Source organism: Amphiprion ocellaris, chromosome 4 (assembly GCF_022539595.1).
Source record: "Amphiprion ocellaris isolate individual 3 ecotype Okinawa chromosome 4, ASM2253959v1, whole genome shotgun sequence".
NCBI classification, from domain to species: Eukaryota; Metazoa; Chordata; class Actinopteri; family Pomacentridae; genus Amphiprion; species Amphiprion ocellaris.
The window spans coordinates 3,075,515-3,096,465 of record NC_072769.1 but is presented as its reverse complement, the minus strand read 5'-3'; the positions used below and the strand labels follow the sequence as shown (position 1 = coordinate 3,096,465).

At 40.3% G+C, this 20,951-nt stretch overlaps 2 protein-coding genes across 3 annotated transcripts; one reads left to right on the top strand and one right to left on the bottom strand.

Moving 5' to 3' along the window:
* Positions 1-1,209: 1,209 nt before the first annotated feature.
* On the bottom strand, positions 1,210-7,616 carry LOC111563090 (F-box only protein 48). The gene is made up of 3 exons (XM_023262003.3): positions 7,532-7,616; positions 5,164-5,471; positions 1,210-3,114 (listed from the first exon to the last, which is right to left on the bottom strand). The coding sequence occupies exons 2-3, from the start codon at positions 5,452-5,454 to the stop codon at positions 2,953-2,955; spliced, it is 453 nt and encodes a 150-aa protein (XP_023117771.2). The 5' UTR covers positions 5,455-5,471; positions 7,532-7,616; the 3' UTR covers positions 1,210-2,952.
* A 765-nt stretch (positions 7,617-8,381) lies between these two features.
* aplf (aprataxin and PNKP like factor) lies at positions 8,382-19,473 on the top strand. Of its 2 annotated transcripts, none has more exons than XM_055009494.1 (10): positions 8,382-8,709; positions 9,258-9,329; positions 13,678-13,841; positions 14,289-14,406; positions 15,537-15,663; positions 15,852-16,042; positions 16,212-16,492; positions 16,610-16,723; positions 16,913-16,959; positions 18,215-19,473. In XM_055009494.1, the coding sequence occupies exons 1-10, from the start codon at positions 8,617-8,619 to the stop codon at positions 18,421-18,423; spliced, it is 1,416 nt and encodes a 471-aa protein (XP_054865469.1). In that variant the 5' UTR covers positions 8,382-8,616; the 3' UTR covers positions 18,424-19,473. The 2 variants fall into 2 exon arrangements, with proteins under 2 accessions (XP_054865469.1, XP_023117753.2); XM_023261985.3 differs by having other exon boundaries at positions 8,383-8,709; positions 16,239-16,492.
* Positions 19,474-20,951: the final 1,478 nt, after the last annotated feature.

Genomic DNA, 20,951 nt, shown 5'->3' with positions numbered 1-20,951 from the left:
TTTACTGACTTCTATGCTTGTTAAATTATAAATAATATCTAGTATGATATCTGAAAATATATTTACGTTATCGGTGGAAAAAACAAAAAAAACAACGTGTGAATAATGTTCACTTTTCCTAAACTGTAATTTCTTTTTTGAAAGTATTTTTTTTAAATCAGCAACAAACTCTATTTTATAGATATTTATTCTAAATTATGTATATTAAGGATTTGAAAATATTTAATAAAATGTTAATTACTTTACTTATCTTTCTCTAATAAGATCTCATAAAAAATTAAATTTACATGTTATCTGTTTAAAAGGAAAAAAATTGGCCAAAACTGTGAATAATGTCCAATTCAAACTTTTGCATTTTTTACGTTTTATTTTTTAACATCTGCAATAAGCTTTATTTTACAGATATTTATTTAAAATGATGTTTATTAAGAATTTTGAAATAGTTGATAAAATGTTAAATTATTCTACCAATTTTCAGTTTTGTTGATTACAAATAGGATCGAGTAAAATCTCTGAAAAAATGTTTACATTATCTGTAAAAACAATTAAATAATTTTTTCAAGTCAGATATACATATAAAATATATATTGTTATAATGTCTATGTCAAAATTATATTTTTTTCCTAAATGGAATTTGGTTCTTTTAAATTTTTTTACTCTGAAATGCCAGTTTTTTTTTTGTTTGTTTGTTTGTTTGTTTGTTTAAAGTATCAGCAAAAAACTTTTTTTTACAGATATTTATTCTATGATGTATATTAAGGTTTGAAAAGCAGTTAATAAATTGTTAAATTATTTTACAGATTTTCAGTTTTGTTGAATTACAAATTATACCTAGAATAATCACAGAAAAAAATGTATTTATCTTCATGTCATTAAAAAACAAGCCAAACCTGTGAATAATGTCCACATCAGATATCCACATTATTTTTTCTGAAATGACAGAAAATATCTAAAAAAGTGGATCAGAGTTTCCTCTAATGTCTTGTTTTGTCCAAAGATCTTCAGTTTACTGTGATGGAGGAAAGAAACCAGAAAATATTCACATTGAAAGGGCTGCGATTATATGATATAAACTGTTTTTATTAAAAAATTTGTTTAATTAGTGATTAATTATCACATTTGGAGAATAATAGTTAATAACTAAGTGTTGCAGCTCTTCTTGAGAAAACAAACAATAAATGACCTGATTCTGACGATAAAAACAGCAGCTGAGCCTCACAAACATGAGATTTATTGCATCTGAGCCACATTTACATCAAAACAAACATTTCAGTTCAGTCATTTCATTCTGCATGATCCTTTTGTTTCTTAATAAAAAATTAAATATGTACAGTGGTGTGAGTTTATAAAAGTATATACAGACCTGATCAAAATCTTAAGACCAGTTGAAAAATAGTTAGAATTTACCTTTTGCACATTTGGATCTTAATGAGGTTTTAAGTAGAGCTACAATATGCAAAAGCAAGAAGGGGGAGTGAGACAAAAAGCACTTTGAAAAAGTAATTTATTGAAAACAACAAGTAAACTGAAATAGGCTGTTTATCAGCTGATCAAAAGTTTAAGACCATCGCTCAAAAAATTACAAAAAACTCTCCAAACCAGAACAAAAAAAATTCTCAGTAGGACTCAGTAATGAGTAGCTCCACCGTTCTTGTTAATCACTTCAAAAATTGGTTTGGACACGCTTGATGCGAGTGTTTCCAGGAGGCTGGTGGGAACATTGCTCCAAGTGGTGAAGATGGCTTCACGAAGGGCATCAACTGTCTGGAACTGATGGCCATTTTTATAAACTTCCCTTGCCATCCATCCCCAAATGTTCTCTATGGGATTTAAATCAGGGGAACATGTGGGATGGTCCAAAAGAGTGATGTTATTCTCCCTGAAGAAGTCCTTGGTCAAGCGAGCATTGTGAACTGCAGCGTTGTCCTGTTGAAAAACCCAGCTGTTACCACACAGACGAGGGCCCTCAGTCATGAGGGATGCCTGCTGCAACATCTGCACGTAACCAGCCGCCGTTTGACGACCCTGTACCACCTGAAGCTCCAGTGTTCCACTGAATGAAAAAGCACCCAGATCATGATGGAACCCCCTCCACTGTGCCGGGTAGAAAACATCTCAGGTGGGATCTCCTTGTCATGCCAGTAATGTTGGAAGCCATCTGGACCGTCAAGGTGAAATTTTTTCTCATCAGAGAATAGAACTTTTTTACACCTTTCAATGTCCCATGTTTGATGCTCCCTGGCAAAGTCTAAACGGGCAGTTTTGTGGCGTTGTAGGAGACGAGGTCTTTGAATTAGTTTTTTGTTTTTGAAAACCTTTTCCTACAGATGCCGTCTGATGGTTATTGCGCTGCAGTCGGCACCAGTAAGGGCCTTAATCCGGGTCGAGGACCACCCTGTGTCTTGACGGACAGCCAATCGGATCCTCCGGCTCAGCGCAGGTGTAATTTTTTTGGGTCTACCACTTGACTTTTTTGTTCCATAATGCTCAGGATCTTTCAAAAAATTTAGAATGACTGTCTTACTGCGTCCAACCTCAGCAGCAATGGCACGCTGCGAGAGGCCTTGCTTATGCAGCTCGATGATCCGACCACGTTCAAGAAGAGAAAGCTTCTTAGCTTTAGCCATCAGGAGGGCATGACCGTGTGAATGCCTGACAGAAGATGAAAATTTTGAGCAGATTTGGGCTTTTATAGCCTGTGGTCTTAAACTTTTGATCAGCTGATAAACAGCCTATTTCAGTTTACTTGTTGTTTTCAATAAATTACTTTTTCAAAGTGCTTTTTGTCTCACTTCTTGCTTTTGCATATTGTAGCTCTATTTAAAACCTCATTAAGATCCAAATGTGCAAAAGGTAAATTCTAGCTATTTTTCAAATGGTCTTAAGATTTTGATCAGGTCTGTATTAGGGTTAAAACTGAGGCACTGAGAAGTGCTCCAGGTTCTCCAGCTATCATCTGTCCAACTCGGTCTGCAGGATTTCTCCCCACGTCTCGGCGTCCAGCGGCGTCATCTTCCTGCTGCTCAGCTCGTCAGCCGACCTCACCCTGCTGAAACATCCTCTCAGCCAATCACGCTTCAGACAGCAGCGGCTGTAGTTCCTGACCAGAGTGACCTGCAGGAGAACATGTTCCAGAGTTAATCAGTCGGTTCCCCCTGAAACCCAGAACTTTAGTGTATTTAACTTTACTGCTTCAGTATATCTAAGGAAGCAACATTTTACCTTCATACTATGAATATTTTCAGAGTTACAGACCTTTCTAGAGGGTTAAAGAAGCATCTACAAACTTCATTCTAGAGGGTTAAAGATTTGTCAAGAAACTTCCTTCTGGAAGGTTAAAGATACTTCTAGAATCTTCCTTCTAGAGGATCAAAGATGTTTCTAGAAACTTCCTTCTAGAGGGATAAAGAAGCATCTAGAAACTTCCTTCTAGAGGGTTAAATATGCTTTTAGAAACTTCCTTCTACAGGGTTTAAGATGTTTCTAGAAACTTCCTTCTACAGGGTTAAAGATGTTTCTAGAAACTTCCTTCAAGAGGTTTAAAGATGCTTCTATAAACTTCACCTCTGCAGTGAGAAGCTACTTCAGGTTATTAACTAACATCTCCATCCATCTGTAAGTCCATTTTAATCATCAGTCTTTAGTCTCCAATGAATCCAAGAACTCTGGATATATGATGGAATTATTAAAACATGAAACTTTGTCACAACAACAATCATTTTGGTTCTTTCATAGATTTCTTAGAGGTCTTCTGGAAATCTGATAGAATCTACTGGATCATAAATATACGAAAAGAAACTTGAAATATCAGTTTGGGTGAAGAGAACTCTATTTTAATCTAGTTTCCTTAGTTTCATGACCTCTTGATAGTACAATGATACTGCCACCTCCATGCTTGACGGTTGGTATAGTGTCCAGAGGAGTCAAAGATAAACCAGAAGAACCATACTGAGGTGAAAATGGACAAATTTAACCAAATATTAACATTTCTGATTCAGCAGATTTAGTCATATTTCCAGAAAACCTTTAATAAACCTATGAAGAAACCAAAACGTGATTGTTGTTGTGACAAAGATTCATGTTTCAACCATTCCATCATAAATCCAGAGTTCTAGGAGTCACTGTAAGCTACAGACTGATGATAAACATGGACTTTCCCAGCGTTATAAACTGTAGGTTAACGTTATTTCTTTTACACTGACAAATCAAAGATAAGATGGTTTTACCTTAACTGACATGTTTCAACAGCAACTGCAGTCTTCTTCAGAGCGTCATCCGACGTGTGCTGACGTGTCCTTTTTATCAGGTGACCAGTCTTACAGATCTGTCAGAATCTGTCAGATAGCCCACACCCCCCGCCGTCCGGTGGTCTCTGGAGGATGGAATCCCAGGTATTAGAGGGTGTAGTCCCCCTCGTCCCGGTTCATGGAGCAGCTCGCCTGCTTCCTGATCTCGATGGCCTCCTTGATCCATCGTTTATGTTTGTTGGTCTCCGATGTTAAAATCCCCCCCCGTCCCAGTCCATGATGTGGTTATATCTTTTGCAGTGATCCGTGACGGCTGATTTTTTGTTTTCTTTCTCGGCTTTTTCTTTTTGTGTTCTTGTTCTTGTTTCGCATTCTGTCAGACAGAATGCAAAAAGGAAACAACTGGATGACTCACAAGAACACAAAAAGAAAAAGCCAAACAAGAAAACAAAAAATCAGCCATCACGGATCACTGCAAAAGAAATAACCACATCATGGACTGGGACAGGGGGAGGATTGTAACATCAGAGACCAACAAACATAAACGATGGCTCAAGGAGGCCATCGAGATCAGGAAGCGGGCGAGCTGCTCCATGAACCGGGACGAGGGGGACTACACCCTCTAATACCTGGGACTCCATCCTCCAGAGACCACCAGGCAGCAGGGGGTGTGGCCTATCTGACAGTTCTGTCAGATCTGTCAGACTGGTCACCTGATAAAAAAGGACACGTCAGCACACGTCGGGTCACGCTCTGAAGAAGACTGCAGTTGCTGTTGAAACATGTCAGCTAAGGTAAAACCATCTTATCTTTGATTTGTCGGTGTAAAAGAAATAACGTTATCCTATGATAGTCAACAACAAAATGAACATCATCCAAATGTTATAAACTGTAGTTGACAGCTGTGGTCTTCTACCTTCCAGGACAGTCCATCCCTTCGGTCTCTGTCCACCTCCCTCCTGCAGATGGCTCGGACCAGCAGACACTGCCTCCTCCACAGCTGTTCGCTCTGCTCGATGATGTGATGCCAAAGTCTGCAGGTCCTCGAGGCGCTGCACAGACTCTCCGCGTCCAGCTCACCGAAGATCCTCACGCTCATCTCCATCGGCAGCGTCTCCGCGAAGTTCTGAGGACGGTTGGTGCCCAGCGTCACGGTGGGTCGGCCTTCACGGAGGAGAAACGCCAGCGAGGACCTTGAAGAGTTCATATTGCATATCGGAGCAGCTAAAAAACACAGGAAGTCAAATCAGAGGAAACATCCAACAATCTGGTGATGCCACAGTAGCAAACTCTAACCTTCAGGGAACCTTTATTTTATCTACAATAGATTCACTTTATTAATGATCTGAGTTCCACCTTCATACTGTGAATATATCCAGAATTCCAGGTACTTGAAGCCCATAGAGAACGTCCCCTGGAGAAAGTTCTAGAGTCTACCTACCTAGGTCTACTCTAGAACTGTCTCCAGTTGTCAGAAGGTCTACTCTAGAACTTTCTACAGTTGTTGGTAGGTCTACTCTACAGCTTTCTCCAGTTATCAGTAGGTCTACTCTAGAACTTTCTCCAGTTGTCGGTAGGTCTACTCTAGAACTTTCTCCAGAGGACGTTCTCTGTTCCTGCTTCCAGTCTTTAAGTTTAGTCTCACTTAGAACAGTCCAGGTCCTTGAAGTCCAGAGAGGTGGGTCCAGATCTATCACTTTTTAATGGACTTTTTCCATCATTTCTGAGCCTCAGAACTTCATCAGTCCAGCAGACAGACACATGACATTGAACACCGGATAATTTCAGGTCATTCTGAAGTAATATGAAGCAATTTTTGGACATATTTCAATACCTTTAAATCATTTTCAACATCTTTTTGTGATTTTGGACCATTGTTTGAGTCAATTTAGGGCATACTTTAGTCATTTTATGCATTTCTTGTCATTTTTGTCAAGTTAGAATAACTACACAGAGGTAAAATCTTTTTGGACCAATTTTTCATAACTTGGACAAATTTTAAGTAATTTTTGAGTTTTTGGTTGTCATTTTTGAGTCAGATTTTAAGTGATTTTCAATGTCTTTTTGCCCTGTTGAACTATTTTTCGAATCATTGTGGAGAAATTTTAAGGAAAACACATCTGAGTTCTGATAAAAACTAGACACAAACGAACAAAAATCAGCCACTACAGGATGCAGAAGGACAAAATTACTGCAAAACCACAAAAACTGAGTAGAAAAGGATGCACAATAAACACAAACAGATACAAAACAACCACAAAAGGATGACAACTGGATGCAAAACCGCAGTAAAGACACACAAACAGATAAAAAATAAACAGAAATTGATGAAACATTAACACAACCAGACACAAAAACAACCAGAAAGACACACAACTTGATGAAAAAAAGACTGAATGAATAAAACCTGAACAAAAACTGATGTAAAACGCCACATACTGATACAAGACTGCAAAGAGACACCAATTTATTTAAAGGTTGCAAAAGTCGCACAACGCGATCAGAAAGGGACACACACTGAAAACAAACAGAAATAACACAAACTAAAAGAGACCCGAACATGATGTAAACAGTCAACAACGAGCCAGAAACAACACAAAGTTATCACAAAACATACAAAATGACTACAAGACAGCAGAAAATGACCACAAAAATTTAGAAATGACACAAAATAACCATAAAGTTTCACAAACCAACCACAGAGACCCAAAATGACCACAAAATACAAAATGACCACAAAGAGACACAGAATTAGCACAAAATGACAGAAACAACACAGAATGACCACAATAATACACAAAAGACCATAAAGATACAAAAAATGACAACAAAAACAACACAAAACGGCGACAAAGAACTAGAAAATTACCACAATAATGCACAAAATGACCACAATGAGACACAACATGACCAAAAAGAGACAAAAAAATGACCACAAAGACAGAAAATGACAACAATAACACACATAAAACTACAATAACACACATAATGACTACAACAATACACAAAACGACCACAAAAAGACTGAATGTTTCTGTCTGTTTTTCTCGGACTGAGGCTGAATTTGTTCGCATCCCAGTGAATTATTAATGAAACACGTTCTGTCGCCTCCGCCCCGCTAGCAGCAGCTCGGCTAGCAGGCTAACAGCGGCCCAAACACGCTTCAGTTTCTCCCATTTTCACACCAAACGCCGTTTTTACCGGAGAAACAGCAACGGTGAACGTGTACCGGCGGTTCAGAAGAGAAGCCGGCGGGGGGAGCGGTCTGAATACCGGTGTCTTACCGTCGGTTGGTCGCTCCACTTCTCTGACAGCTGACCGTTTAAATGTCCCAACAGTTGTTTACACACACGGCGTCACGTGGTGTCGCTGACATGCGCACTAGGCTCACACGACCGTTAAATTCATACATTTAAAAACACGCTCATCAAAATTCCTTTAAAGTTAGTATTTTTTAATTTTTTTGCACCGAGAGATTTAAAAGTGTTGTGTGATCACGTACAGATTTTAATGCGGATTTTTAATTTTTCTATATATTTTAATAGACATCATGCCAAACTCCGTTCAATAATCTGCAAATTTACGGAAAAATCCAAAACGTGTGAAGTGATTTAACAGTGAAACATTAAACATTATTTTTTTTTCTTGATTAATGGATACGTCTCATTAATTCGGCGCTACTTTTAATGAAATACCGTAATGATTTAAAATAAATCATTTGTATAAATAGTTTTTAAAAAACAGATTCGGATATAAATACAGTATGTAACACAAATCTCGTCCAAATAAGTTTATTTGCATTTCTATTTTTATTTATGTAACAATAAGGAAACGATAAAATAATATAAAAAAGACTACAGAGATGGCAACTGTCTGAAAACAACCAGAAAGAGACGCAAAGTGAATCAAACCAAACACAAAGACAATGAAAACAGTGACGTACAGTGGTGTAAAACAAAGCATTTCTTTATCTTACATGTATCCGAATTTAAGATCAGCCTCTATTTAGTTTTAATCCCCCTCGGTTTATTTCATACGTACAAAACTTTGCAAATAAACAAGAACTTTTCTAAAAACGGTCGCATTTAGAATGGAGTTCTGCGAGAAGCCTACTGCGCAGACTCCGCTGCATCCCGGAAGTGTAGGATCGTGGGAGCAGAAGTTGTGGTTGTTTTCTGTCCTGCTGCTTCCACTTCCACGCAGAACCGACCTGATTTGAACCCCCGGCGGGTAGACAGGGGGGCAGTTAAACACCGCTCGGCTCCTCCTAAACCTGCCCCGGGGGTAGCAGAACTTCCTGTCCCAGGGAAACACGACTCGGACCAGTTAATTCTGCCTAAGGTGCCAGAACCACCTGGACGGAACCATCATGTCCGGCTTCGACCTGGTCCCGGTGGACGGCGGGGATCACGTCCACCTGCCGCCCGGGAAGACGGTCGTGGGCCGCGGTCCGTTCCTGGGAGTGAGTCCACCCGGTCCATCTGTTATCGACTGATAATAAGTGATCAGTTACACGCAGGGACATTAATAAAATCAGGTCTAAAATTTGGTAACGTTTCCCTGAAGTCTGGTGCTGTAGATGTTGGTACAGAAACATTAGGTCCTGACAGAAAACAATAAGGTTCCCCCATGTGTGTGAGTCTAAAAATGACTAAAATCCGAATGAAGTCTGGTAGAGAAAGTTTTTGTGCAGATGAATGAGTATGCTTGTGTTTTCCAGAGAAGTCCCCAACAGAAAGAAATGAGGATTATAGCTGGAAAAAAAAGTCTAAAAATGGCAAAATTTTGAATGAATTCTGGTCCTGTAGATTATCGTGCAGGGGTCAGTTTGGGGAAAATTGTGATTTGATTTGCATTTGGCAGATTTTAATTTAGTTTAGTAACATGATTTAGCTCCTGCTGGTGTCAGAAAACTTGTTGAGCCATTCTGTCCATTTTTATATCTGTACTTTTCCACACATTTATCCATTTATTTGATTAGAATGATGGCTCCGTTGTGTGTCGTCTCAGGTCAGCGATAAGAGAGTTTCCAGACAACACGGACTGCTGGAGAACCTGAACGGACAGCTGAGGCTCAAACCGGTATGTTCTGCTTTTTATAAATGCCTCTCACTGTCAAAGAAGCTTTAAATGTCAACACCAGGACTCAGAATTTACATAAATCAACTCCACATTTGGCCAAAATAACAAAATCTAATCTGACATGACAAAACTTTGTTTAAAATGACTTGAACTTTGTGTAAATTGACCTAAGAATTGTCCAAAATGACTGAAAATGTGGTTAAAATGTCAAATGTTTGTCAAAAATACAAACAATTTTAAACAGTCTTAAATGATGTGAAATTTTCCCAAAATTACAAAAAAAAAAAAATCAACCAAAATGACTAATAGATTCTTTGAAACAACTCAACATTAGTTTAAGATGAAATCACTCTTGTTTTGGTTCCATATTTGTTTAAAAGTTTAGTTTTAAATGTAAAAAAAAAAAAAACAGACACAAAACATCACAAAATGGTTCCAAAGATGGATGGAAGAACTAAAATGACTAAAAAAAGAGAGAAATGAGAGGAAAAAAATGACAAAATCGACACAAAATGAACAAAACCAGACAGGAAAACCCAGAGCAGAGTTTTAACTTCTGTCTCATTTGAACTGTCTGTGGTTAATTTTTTTATCTAAAGTCCTTCACCCCAGAGAAAATCTGATCTAAAATGACTTGAACTTTGTCTAAATTGACCTAAAAATTATCCAAAATGATTTAAAATTTGGTTAAAATGTTTGTCAAAAAATACAAAAAAATCTCTTAAATGATGTGAAATTTGCCTAAAATTACAAAAAAAAATCATCCAAAATGACACATAGATTTAAACAACTCCAAATTAGTTTAAAATGAAATTTGTTTGCTTGTTTTTGTTCCTTATTTGTTTAAAAGTTTAGTTTTAAATGTAAAAAACATACGCAAAACAACACAAAAATACCACAAAGTGGTTCCAAAGATAAGATAAGATAATCCTTTATTAGTCCCCATGTCAGGGGAAATTTTCCATGTTACAGCAGCAATATACAGTAAAGATAATAATTAAAATAACAATAATATATACAATATATACAAGAATGAAGGATGAAAAATGAATAAATAGAGTATTACTAACTATAAATAAATGACATCAGCAAAAAGTGGCTTGTGGAATGAATGTGAAAGTGCATAAAATGCCAGCAGTGCAAGGAATTGTGCAGATTTAACCAAGGTTTAGGCTGATATGATAAAGTCCAGTTTATGTTAACATCAGCCAGTGATGCTGATGTTGTTCAGTCTTACAACAGATGAAGCACCTGTGATAGCGTTCCTTCTTGCAGGGTGGATGTCTCAGTCTGCTGCTGAAGGAGCTGCTTAAAGACCCCACAGTGTCATGCAGTGGGTGAGAGGGATGGTCCATGATGGATGTGAGCTTTGCCAACATCCTCCTCTCACCCACCTCCTCTATGGAGTCCAGGGAACAGTCCAGGACAGAACCTCCTCCTGACCTTCTGTTTAGTCTCTTTCTGTCCCTTTCAGTGCTCCCTGCTCCCCAGCAGACCACTGCATAGAAGATAGCAGACGCTACCACAGAGTCATAAAATGTCCGGAGCAGAGTCCTGCACACTCCAAAGGACCTCAGTCTCCTCAGCAGGTGGAGACGACTTTGGCCCTTCTTGTACAGGACCTCTGTATTGTGTGTCCAGTCCAGTTTATTGTTGAGGTGAACACACAGGTATTTGTATGTGTCCACCATGTCAATGTCCAAACCCTGGATGTTCACCGGTGCAGTCTGGGATGTCCTCCTCCTGCGGAAGTTGATGATCATCTCCTTCATCTTACCGGCGTTCAGCTGCAGATGGTTTAGCTCACACCAGTCAACAAAGTCAGAGATGACCGTCCTGTACTCCTGCTTGTCCCTCTCAGATACACACCCAACAATGGCTGTATCATCGGAGAACTTCTGGAGGTGACAGCTCCCAGAGTTGTAGTGGAAGTCCGATGTGTCCAGGGTGAAGAGAAAGGACAAACTGTCCCCTGTGGACCTCCATGCTGCTGACTACCACATCAGACACACAGTCCTGAAGCCTCACATACTGTGGTCTGTTGGTGAGGTAGTCGATGGTCCAAGCAGCCAGGTGACAGTCTACTCCTGCTCCTTCTAGCTTCATCCTGAGCAGAGAAGGCTGGATGGTGTTGAAAGCACTGGAGAAGCCAAAGAACATGAAATGACAAAAAACTGAGACAAAACAAGAAAAATGAGACAAAAAATGGCAACGGCACACAAAATGAGCAGAAACAGACAGGAAATAAAAGAACGTAGACAAAACCCAGAGCAGCATTGTTACCTTCTGTCTCATTTTAAGTCACTGAGGTTCATTTTTAATCTAAATTCCTGCAGCCCAGAGAAAATCTGATCTACAGTGACTGAACTTTGTCTAAATTGACTTTAAAGCTGTCTAAAATTGCACAAAACTTATGTAAAATGACAAAATGGTGGCAAAAAGTAAAACAAATGTCTAAAATGACATGAAATTTGTCTAAAATGACAAAATAAATTCATCCTAAATGACTAATAGATTCTCTGAAACAACTGAAAATTTGTTTAGAATGAAATTAGTTTGCTTGTTTTGGTTCCTTATTTGTTTATGAGTTCAGTTTTAAATGTAAAAAACAGACACAAAACAACACAAAAATACCACAAAATGGTTCCAAAGATGGATGAAAGGACTAAAATGACAACAAAAAAAGAAAAACCAGACAAGAAATGATACAACTTTATTTAAAATTACTTGAGTTTTGTTTGTTCTTTGTTTTGTCCTTTTGTGTCTTTTTTGGGGCGTTTTGTGTCCTTGTGTGTCTCATTTTTATCATTTTGTTTCCTGTTTTGTCATCTCTCAAAGCTCATTAACCTTTTTAAAATGGAGGTAGCGTTTTATAAGATGTTTTCATTTTTAAGACGATGAAAAGCATCTTTCAGCCCATGAAGCATCGCCGTGGGTCCTGAAGTGTACGTTCCCTCTGTGCAGCTCCACAGATATTCATCAGCAGGACAAAGGTCTGCAGGGTTAAAGACATAAATCATCGTTTGTTTAAATGACTTAGAGGTTCTTTCCAGGAGAGTAATGAACGTTTCACAGCTTCTCATCCATTTACAGTCAGATGTGGAATCAATGATGCAGCCAGAGGCTCTGCAGCGCCACCAGGAGTTAATCTTCATTCCTGCCTCATTGGAGATCTGTCCTTTAGCTTAAGGTTTCCTCCTGCAGAGCGTCAGAATGTGAAGGAAAACCATCCACAGCTATCGATGGTCAGTTCTTTAACAGAGAAGCTTCTGATGGAGAGAAACTGACTGAAGTGGAACCTCAGTGGTTGAAGTGATGCTGCATCAAACAACCCCAGAACAACGCCATGGAGATGAAGGGATTCTGAACTGGGTCACCTCAGAAACTGCATTGTTTTTAGTCCAGCTGTGATTTCCAATCAGCCCAACTGTATGAACGAAGTGAAAGATCTGACTGAGAGACTCGACAAAGATGGAAAATAATCCAGGAAGATCAGTGAGCAACTAAAAACCAGTAAAGCAAGGTCTAGAAGGAGTCACAGTACCACTAATCAGGAGGTCTAGAAGGAGTCATAGTACCACTAATCAGGAGGTGTAGAAGGAGTCATAGTACCACTAATCAGGAGGTCTAGAAGGAGTCATAGTACCACTAATCAGGTCTAGAAGGAGTCATAGTACCACTAATCAGGTCTAGAAGGAGTCATAGTACCACTAATCAGGAGGTCTAGCAGGAGTCATAGTACCACTAATCAGAGCTCCTAAAATGTCTCCAGAGACAGTGAACTACTTTCTTTATCCAGCTGTAAAAACAGACAGCAGCTGCTTCAGACTTGGCTCAGGGATTCTCAATGGAAACCAGAGTTAGTGTGAAGCTCAGACAGTGGGTGAAGGAACCTTCAGAACATCAGCCTCTATGGACGGAGGACCAGAACTAAACCTGGTTGCTGCTCAGAACTAAACTTCCACATGAAAGTTTGCTGAAGAACATGAGAAGAAACCTGATGGATGTTGGAGAACATTCTTTGGTCAGATGAAGATCAATGAGTTGGGCTCAGATGGAGTCCAGATGTTTGGCGAGAACCTGACCAGGACTACCACAGTGGCTGAATAGTCCTGACAGTGAAGCACGGAGATGGGAGTGTGATGATCTGGGACTGCATGAGGTCAGAAGGTGTTGAAGACGTTTCTAGATGAAGGTCTGAGAATAAAGCAAAACACAAAATGACAAAAAAGGGACAAAAAGCAACCATAAAGAGACACAAAATGACCACATAAAGGTGCAAAACGACCACGCTGCCATGACCTCTAACTTTTACCCTCCCGTGGTTTTGGTTTTTTGGTTTCTACAGATACACCTGAATCCCTGCTTCGTTCAGTCGTCCCTGAGCGATGATCCTCGGCCTCTGCAGAAAGACTCCTGGCACCTCCTCCATCACGGAGACTTGTTCTCGCTGCTGCCGGGTCGGTTCATCTACGAGGTGGTGGCGGTGGGCAGAGAGGAACGCACTCCCAGGTACTCACTGCCTCAAATGCTCTGCTCTCCATGTTAACGCATCAAGATCAAGAGATCAGTCTCACTCATGACGTCCCCATGAATAATTTAACCAAGTCCTCAGTTTAATTAATGTCCCAGCTTTGATCTTTGCAGACACAACTGTGTGGGTTTCACTGCTACCTGATGGCTCAATTAAAAGCCAGCATTAGGCAGAACTTGAGTTTTTGTTGGGTCTCGGTCATCTTTGATCTCTGAGATGCTTTCCACTGCTTTATCGTGATGCTTGTTTGAGGTTTAGATCAAACGGGCCGGAGAGGACACTCCAGCAAATGTTCCCACTGTTCAAACCAGCCAAACCTCATGTAGAATTCACGTCCACATTCCAGTGGCAGCACTCAGGAAAGTTTGAAGTAAAGTGAAGCAGACTTTCAGAAGCTTCACGTTTCTGTGTGTTGTTTCCCGCAGAAACAGCCAGATGTTTGAAGAGGAGGAACTGAACGAGAGTCCACCTGAGGAGGTTCCGACACCAGCAGCTCCATCAAACGTCGAGGAGACCAACAGTCCCAGCAGCAGTCCGAAACAGGTTTGCTGAGCCTCGATTATGGCGCTTTTCCACTAGCACCTACTCAGCTCGACTCTACTGGGTTTGTGAGGTTTTCCATTAGGACGTAGTACCTGGCACCAGGTATTATTTTAGTACCTCTTTGGACGGGGTTCCCAGCGAGCTGAGTTTAGCCGATAATGTGACGTCTACACAGTTCATGCCACTGATTGGACTGGGAGTGATGTCACACTAGAGCGACTCCTTCACGAAAACCGGTGAGTGTTTTGTGACTTCAAGAAACTTTTACATGACTTATCCCATTGGTGGCAAGCTCACTTTAAACAACCAAGTATATTTTGAAAGTGACGTCATTGTCTCCTGTATGCAGACAATACGCTAGCTAGTTAGCCATCAACGCTAACTCCATGGCTGGGCTGCTGTGCTTTAATGACTCCACGTACGATGAGGTGGTACTCAATTGTAATGGAAAACGACCTAAACTGAGTCGAGCCGAGAAGGTGCTAGTGGAAAAGCGCCTTTAGTTGGGATGTTTGGTGTGAACCCCACCAGGACTACCACAGTGAATGCGTAGTGCTGACAGTGAAGAACAGAGGTGTAATGATATGGGGCTGCATGAAACCTGTTGAGGAGATGATGTTTCTAGATGCAGCATGAATGTCTGAAGATAAACCAAAACACAAAACCTCCACTAAGAGACACAACTTGGCAAAAAAAGCAAAATGACCAGAAAGAGACAGAAAGCACCACAAAAAATATTTAGAAACTAGTACAAAAAGACGCATACTGACCTCAAAGAGAAACTAAATGAGAGACGTTGATGAATAAACTGTTTCCATCAATAAAATATTCATTTTTTACATTTTCGGTAAATAGGCTGATTTTTGCTGCATCAACAGTTTTAGAATCTTTCCTTTCTTCATGCATTTGTAAATTTCATAATTTCTCAATTTTAATATTTTTTTGGTTTGGATAACACAAGTAAATTAAGCTAAATGTTTGAAATTGAATAAATATTAGCTGCATCTTTAGGATGTTTAATTTAGCACATTTGGCATGAATCCCTGTATGGAGGTGAGCAGCCAATCACAGGCTAGAACAAACATGCACACAGCCAATCATGAAGCAGCTTTCTCTTTTGTTTCCTACAGGAAGACTCAGCTCGATTAATGGAGGATGATCAGAGAGACGCTACTCCGTCTGTAACCAGGAGGAGAGTTTTACCTACATGGATGATGGCAGCTGTAGCAGCTCCGAGGCCTTCGTCCTCCCAGAAAGGTAGCATTTGTAGTTCCTGTCTGTGCCTGTAGGGGTCAGCGTTTCTGTAGTTCCTGTCTGTGCCTGTAGGGGTCAGTGTTTCTGTAGTTCCTGTCTCTACCTGTAGGGGTCAGTGTTTCTGTAGTTCCTCTCTCTGCCTGTAGGGGTCAGTGTTTGTTTCCTAGTTAAACATGTTTCTCTGTGTTCAGCTCCGTCGGCTGTGAAAGGAGGTAAATCGCCTGCAGTGTCAGTCAGCAGTAAACGAGCAGCAACAGCACAGGCCACGCCCACGATATCATCCTCACCTGTGGAGGCGGAGCTTAGTGAGGAGGAAGAGGAAAGACCGAGGAAGAGGATGAGGAAGATGAGCAACAGAGAAGAAAAACGTCAGACTGAAAAGGTTGAGCTTTATTTGTGTCACTTTGTGGTTGTTTTGTGTCTCTTTGTGGTTGTTTTGTGTCTCTTTGTGGTTGTTTTGTGTCACTTTGTGGTTGTTTTGTGTCTCTGTGGTCGTTTTGAGTGTTTTTGTGGTGGTTTTGTTTCCTGTGTGTGGTGTTCTTCTGTTTTAGAATAAACCTGGTATCTTTGACCGTCAGGATGTTCTGTCAGAAGAACCCAGCAGGTCTGAAATCAGCGGTGAGTCTGATGACTTCCCGGTGGTATCAGGAAAAGGAAACACTTCGACACGGGCGTCTGAAATCAGTGAATCTGAGACGGACAAGAAGCCAAAAAGCAAACTCACAGCTAAAGAAGCCGAGTCCGTGGAATCGAATGGCTGCTCGGCGTCCATCCAGGCTCCATCCAAACGCCCAGTCAGGACGGTGTGTCCGTACGGGAAGGACTGCTACAGGTACATGGCTCAGTGGTGATGAGCTGGTTCCTTAATGATTCTAATTAAACCCCAACAGAACCTCTGAGGTTTCACTGCTGCAGATGAACTCTCATCACCTCCATGTTTGGTTTCCAGGAAGAACCCGCTTCACTTCCAGGAGTGCAGTCACCCTGGAGACACCGACTACGAGGAAGAGGATGAAGAGGAGGAGGACCGACCAGAATGTCCCTACGGGACCGACTGCTACAGGTCACATATCTCCTAGCACCATCCATCCATCATCCATATATTATCTATCCATCCATCCATCCATCCATCCATCCATCCATCCATCAATCAATCATCATCATCCATCCATCCATCCATCCGTCAATCATCATCCATCCATCCATCCATCCATCCATGAACATGACCTGATTTCCTCTGTTTGTTTTGCAGGAAGAACCCTCTACACAGGAAAGAATATAAACACACCAGGAGACCAGGTGCGAAGATTCACCAGTGGAGAGTCCACATCAGACACACAGTGAAGATAGTCGTGATTGTAGTTATTAAAATAATGATGATAATAATAATAATGTTTTCATGATGTCAGGAGATCAGAGCTTCTTCAAAATGTAGGAAAAACTCTTCTTCAGATTAAATGAATCCTTTAGAATGTGGAGAACTCATCATGGTTCCTCTGAGGTTCCACCGTCTCAGTGAGGTTCAGTCACACTGGACCCGGTTTAGACTGATGTTGGTCTGGTTTGAATGGGTTCAGACTGGTTCTACACTGGTTCCAGACTTTATACTGGGTTTTAGAGTAGTTTTAGACTGGTTATGGTGTAGTTTTCAGCTGGTTTTGGACCTGGTGTTCGACTGGTTTTGGTTTGGTTTTACCATAATTTTACATTTTTATGTTTTAGATTTATAGACTTATAACTTGGTCTTAGATTAGTTTCTGACCTGGTTTAAGACTTTTTGTAAACTGTCTTTTAAAAAACTCATTTCAGACCTGTTCCTTAACTGTTTTTATACTGATTTCAGACTGGTTTTGGTCTGGTTCTACTCTGGTTCTTAGGTTGGTTCTTCTCTGGTTTTGGTCTGGTTCTACTCTGGTTCTTAGGTTGGTTGTACTCTGGTTCTTAGGTTGGTTTTACTGTGGTTTTCATCTGGTTCTACTCTGGTTCTTAGGTTGGTTTTACTGTGGTTTTCATCTGGTTCTACTCTGGTTTTGGTCTGGTTCTACTCTGGGTCTTAGGTTGGTTAAACTCTGGTTTTGGTCTGGTTCTACTCTGGCTCTTAGGTTGGTTCTACTCTGATCATTAGGTTGGTTCTACTGTGGTTGTTAGGTTGGTTCTACTCTGGTTGTTAGGCTGGTTCTGCTGTGGTTTTGGTCTTGTTCTGCTCTGGTTGTTAGGTTGGTTCTACTCTGGTTGTTCGGTTGGTTCTACTCTGGCTGTTAGGTTGGTTCTACTCTAGTTGTTAGGTTGGTTCTACTCTGGTTATTAGGTTGGTTCTACTGTGGTTTTGATCTGATTCTACTCTGGTTTTGGTCTTGTTCTGCTCTGGTTGTTAGGTTGGTTCTACTCTGGTTTTGGTCTGGTTCTACTCTGGTTTTGGTCTGGTTCTACTCTGGTTTTTAGGTTGGTTCTACTGTGGTTTGGGTCTGGTTCTACTGAAGCTTTCATTGAAGAGCTTTCACTCAAACGGCGTGAGGATGAAATAATTCTACTGCTTCTGTGATCGTCTCTGCAGTTCGAGCTAAACGTTGCGTCGCCAAAAACACTCTTGACGACGACGAAGAGGACGAAGGCGAAGAGTACGACGACAGCTTCATCAACGACGACAGCGAGGACGTCAGTGACGACTCAGACTACGTCCCTCCAGACTCAGACGACGACGGCAGGGAGGACGTCAAACGGCTGCGGAGAGAAGCTGCGACTTTCCTGAAGAGGAGGAAGTAGATTCATGTCGGGTTCAAAGATCTGAAGCTTCATTTACAGCTTTGAGTGGAAACACCAACAAGTCAGACGTCTGGATCCAAACAGCCTCAAATATGGGGAAAATTCAGGGATAATCAGCCAGTGCCTGGTTCTGTATCTCCAGTGAATTTATTAATGATCAGAGTTCTTCCTTCAGAGTGGGGCTATATCCAGAGTTCCAGGTCCTTGCAGTCCATAGAGGTGGTCCAAGATATTAATAAGTGATCTTTCCAGTTGTCAGTAGGTCTACTCTAGAACTTTCTCCAGTTGTCAGTAGGTCTACTCTAGAACTTCCTCCAGGGGACGTTTAGTCTCACTTAGAAACACATCTGAGTTCTGGGAAACATTACCACCATTTAGGATGATATTCAAGTCATTTTGGACAATCTTTGAGGAATTTTAAACATTTTCTTGTCGTTATGAACACATTTGGACTTATTTTGGACAGATCTGAAAATGTTTTAAACAAATTTGTGTGATTTCTCATAAGTTTAGTTTTATTTAAATACTATTTTTGAACAATTTCTGTGTACATTTCTGTAAGTCTTCAGAGCTGAATGTTCTAAGTGAGACTAACCTTAAAGACTGGAAGCAGGAAAGGAGAACATCCCCTGGAGAAAGTTCTAGAATAGACCTACCGACAACTGTAGAAAGTTCTAGAGTAGACCTACCGACAACTAGAGAAAGTTCTAGAGTAGACCTACCGACAAGTGGAGAAAGTTCTAGAGTAGACCTACGGACAACTCTTAGGATCACTGATTAGACCGTCTAAAAGTGGTAAATCTGTCTCTGATTTGAGCGTTGATCTCGACAGAACCAGAACCGATCAGTTTCTCCGATCATGATAAAGTAACAATTCAGACTTTTTGTGCCTTTTATATGAAGAAACGTTGGCAGGTGAGCTTGTGTTCGGGGACTTTAAACATGATCTTTGTGACGATGAATGAAAACGTTTGTTCTGTTTGTATTTTATCTGAATTGTATCTGTCTGCAAATCTGCTCTTGTGCTTTGAATACATCCAGTAAAACAGACCAGTGTCCTGCTGATGTTTTCCAGAGGCGGCAGAACGTTGAACCAAATGTCTGTCGATTAACTGATGGACAAAAGATTATTGGTAAACTATTTTAATATGATAAAATGTCCTTTCATATGTTTTAAGAAATCTGAAGCACTTTCTCAGTACATGTCAAATATTTTCTGTTTTTAATCAACAAACTGGATTTTTTGTTTGGTCACACAGACTCAGAAATCTGAAGATGATTATTGAACTTTTCACTGTTTAGTGTCATTTTAGAGACAAAATCCATTATAGAGATAATCATCAGTGCCAGAAAACAGGAAAATAGAATCCCATTATTATAATCTGTGTTCTTTAACTTGAATAATAGGGTTAAAGTTGAATTTGAATTGTGATTTGAAGTTGAATTTATGAGATGGAGCTTGAATTCAGTCTGATGAATCCAATATAAACACAAATGATTCTGTTTCAGTTCATGTTTCTGTCTGAAGCCGACCAGACGTCTTCAACCACAAATTCAGAATGATTGAATTGTGGTGTTTTTGTGTGTCTTTGTTGTTGTTTTTGTGTCCGTTTGTGTTTCTTTACGTGTTTTTGTGTCTCTTTGTGTTGTTTCTGTGTTTCTTTATGGTGTTTTTGTGTCTCTGTGTTGTTTTTGGGCCTCTGCATTGTTTTTGTGTCTTTTTGTGTTGTTTTTGTGTCTTTTTGTGTTGTTTTTGTGTCTGTTTTTGGTGTTTTTGTGTCTGTTGGTTTTGTGTCTCTGTGGTGTTTTTGTGTGTCTTTATGTGTTTTTGTGTCTGTGTTGTTTTTGTGTCTTTCGTGGTGTTTTTATGTTTCTTATGTTGTTTTTGCGTCTGTTTCTGGTGTTTCTGTGTTTCTTTGTGTCTTTAGGCGCATGTCCACTAGATGCGATTTTTCGCACGGCAACGCACCGCATCTGAAAATCGCACGGACGGCGGGCGGTCACTAGCAGACCACAACATTGTCACGTGACAGCGCTTTCAGCTTGACAGTCCGGCAGATGAGTCGGATAAACACAGCGGCTCGGCCGCAAACTTTCCCTTTTATTTCAGAAACACTAATGCATGCGCAGATGCAGCTGTTATAAGTGTCTCCTCCAATGGCGAACTGTGTTCAACACCTGCCGACCTTCTTTAAGCACCTTGTCTGCCCCTGAATGGACAAATGCATCGACTCTGTGGTATACTGAGATTTAATATTATTGTTTTAAATGTTATACCAAGGCTTGTTCCAAGTTAAATGTACAAGTATACTGTGGACAGTAATTATTACAATGTTATATTGTTGTTATACGGTTTCTCCAGTAGAGGGCGCACGAGCGTAATGTTACCTACTGAATGTTGTGAGAGAACCACAGAAGAAGCGGTACCTAAAAGATATGTGCTTGGTGGTTGTGCACGAGCTTCAGTAAAAACAACTGAACTAAACTTGAGATGTTGTGCAAAGTTATTTTGGCCACGATGCAACAGA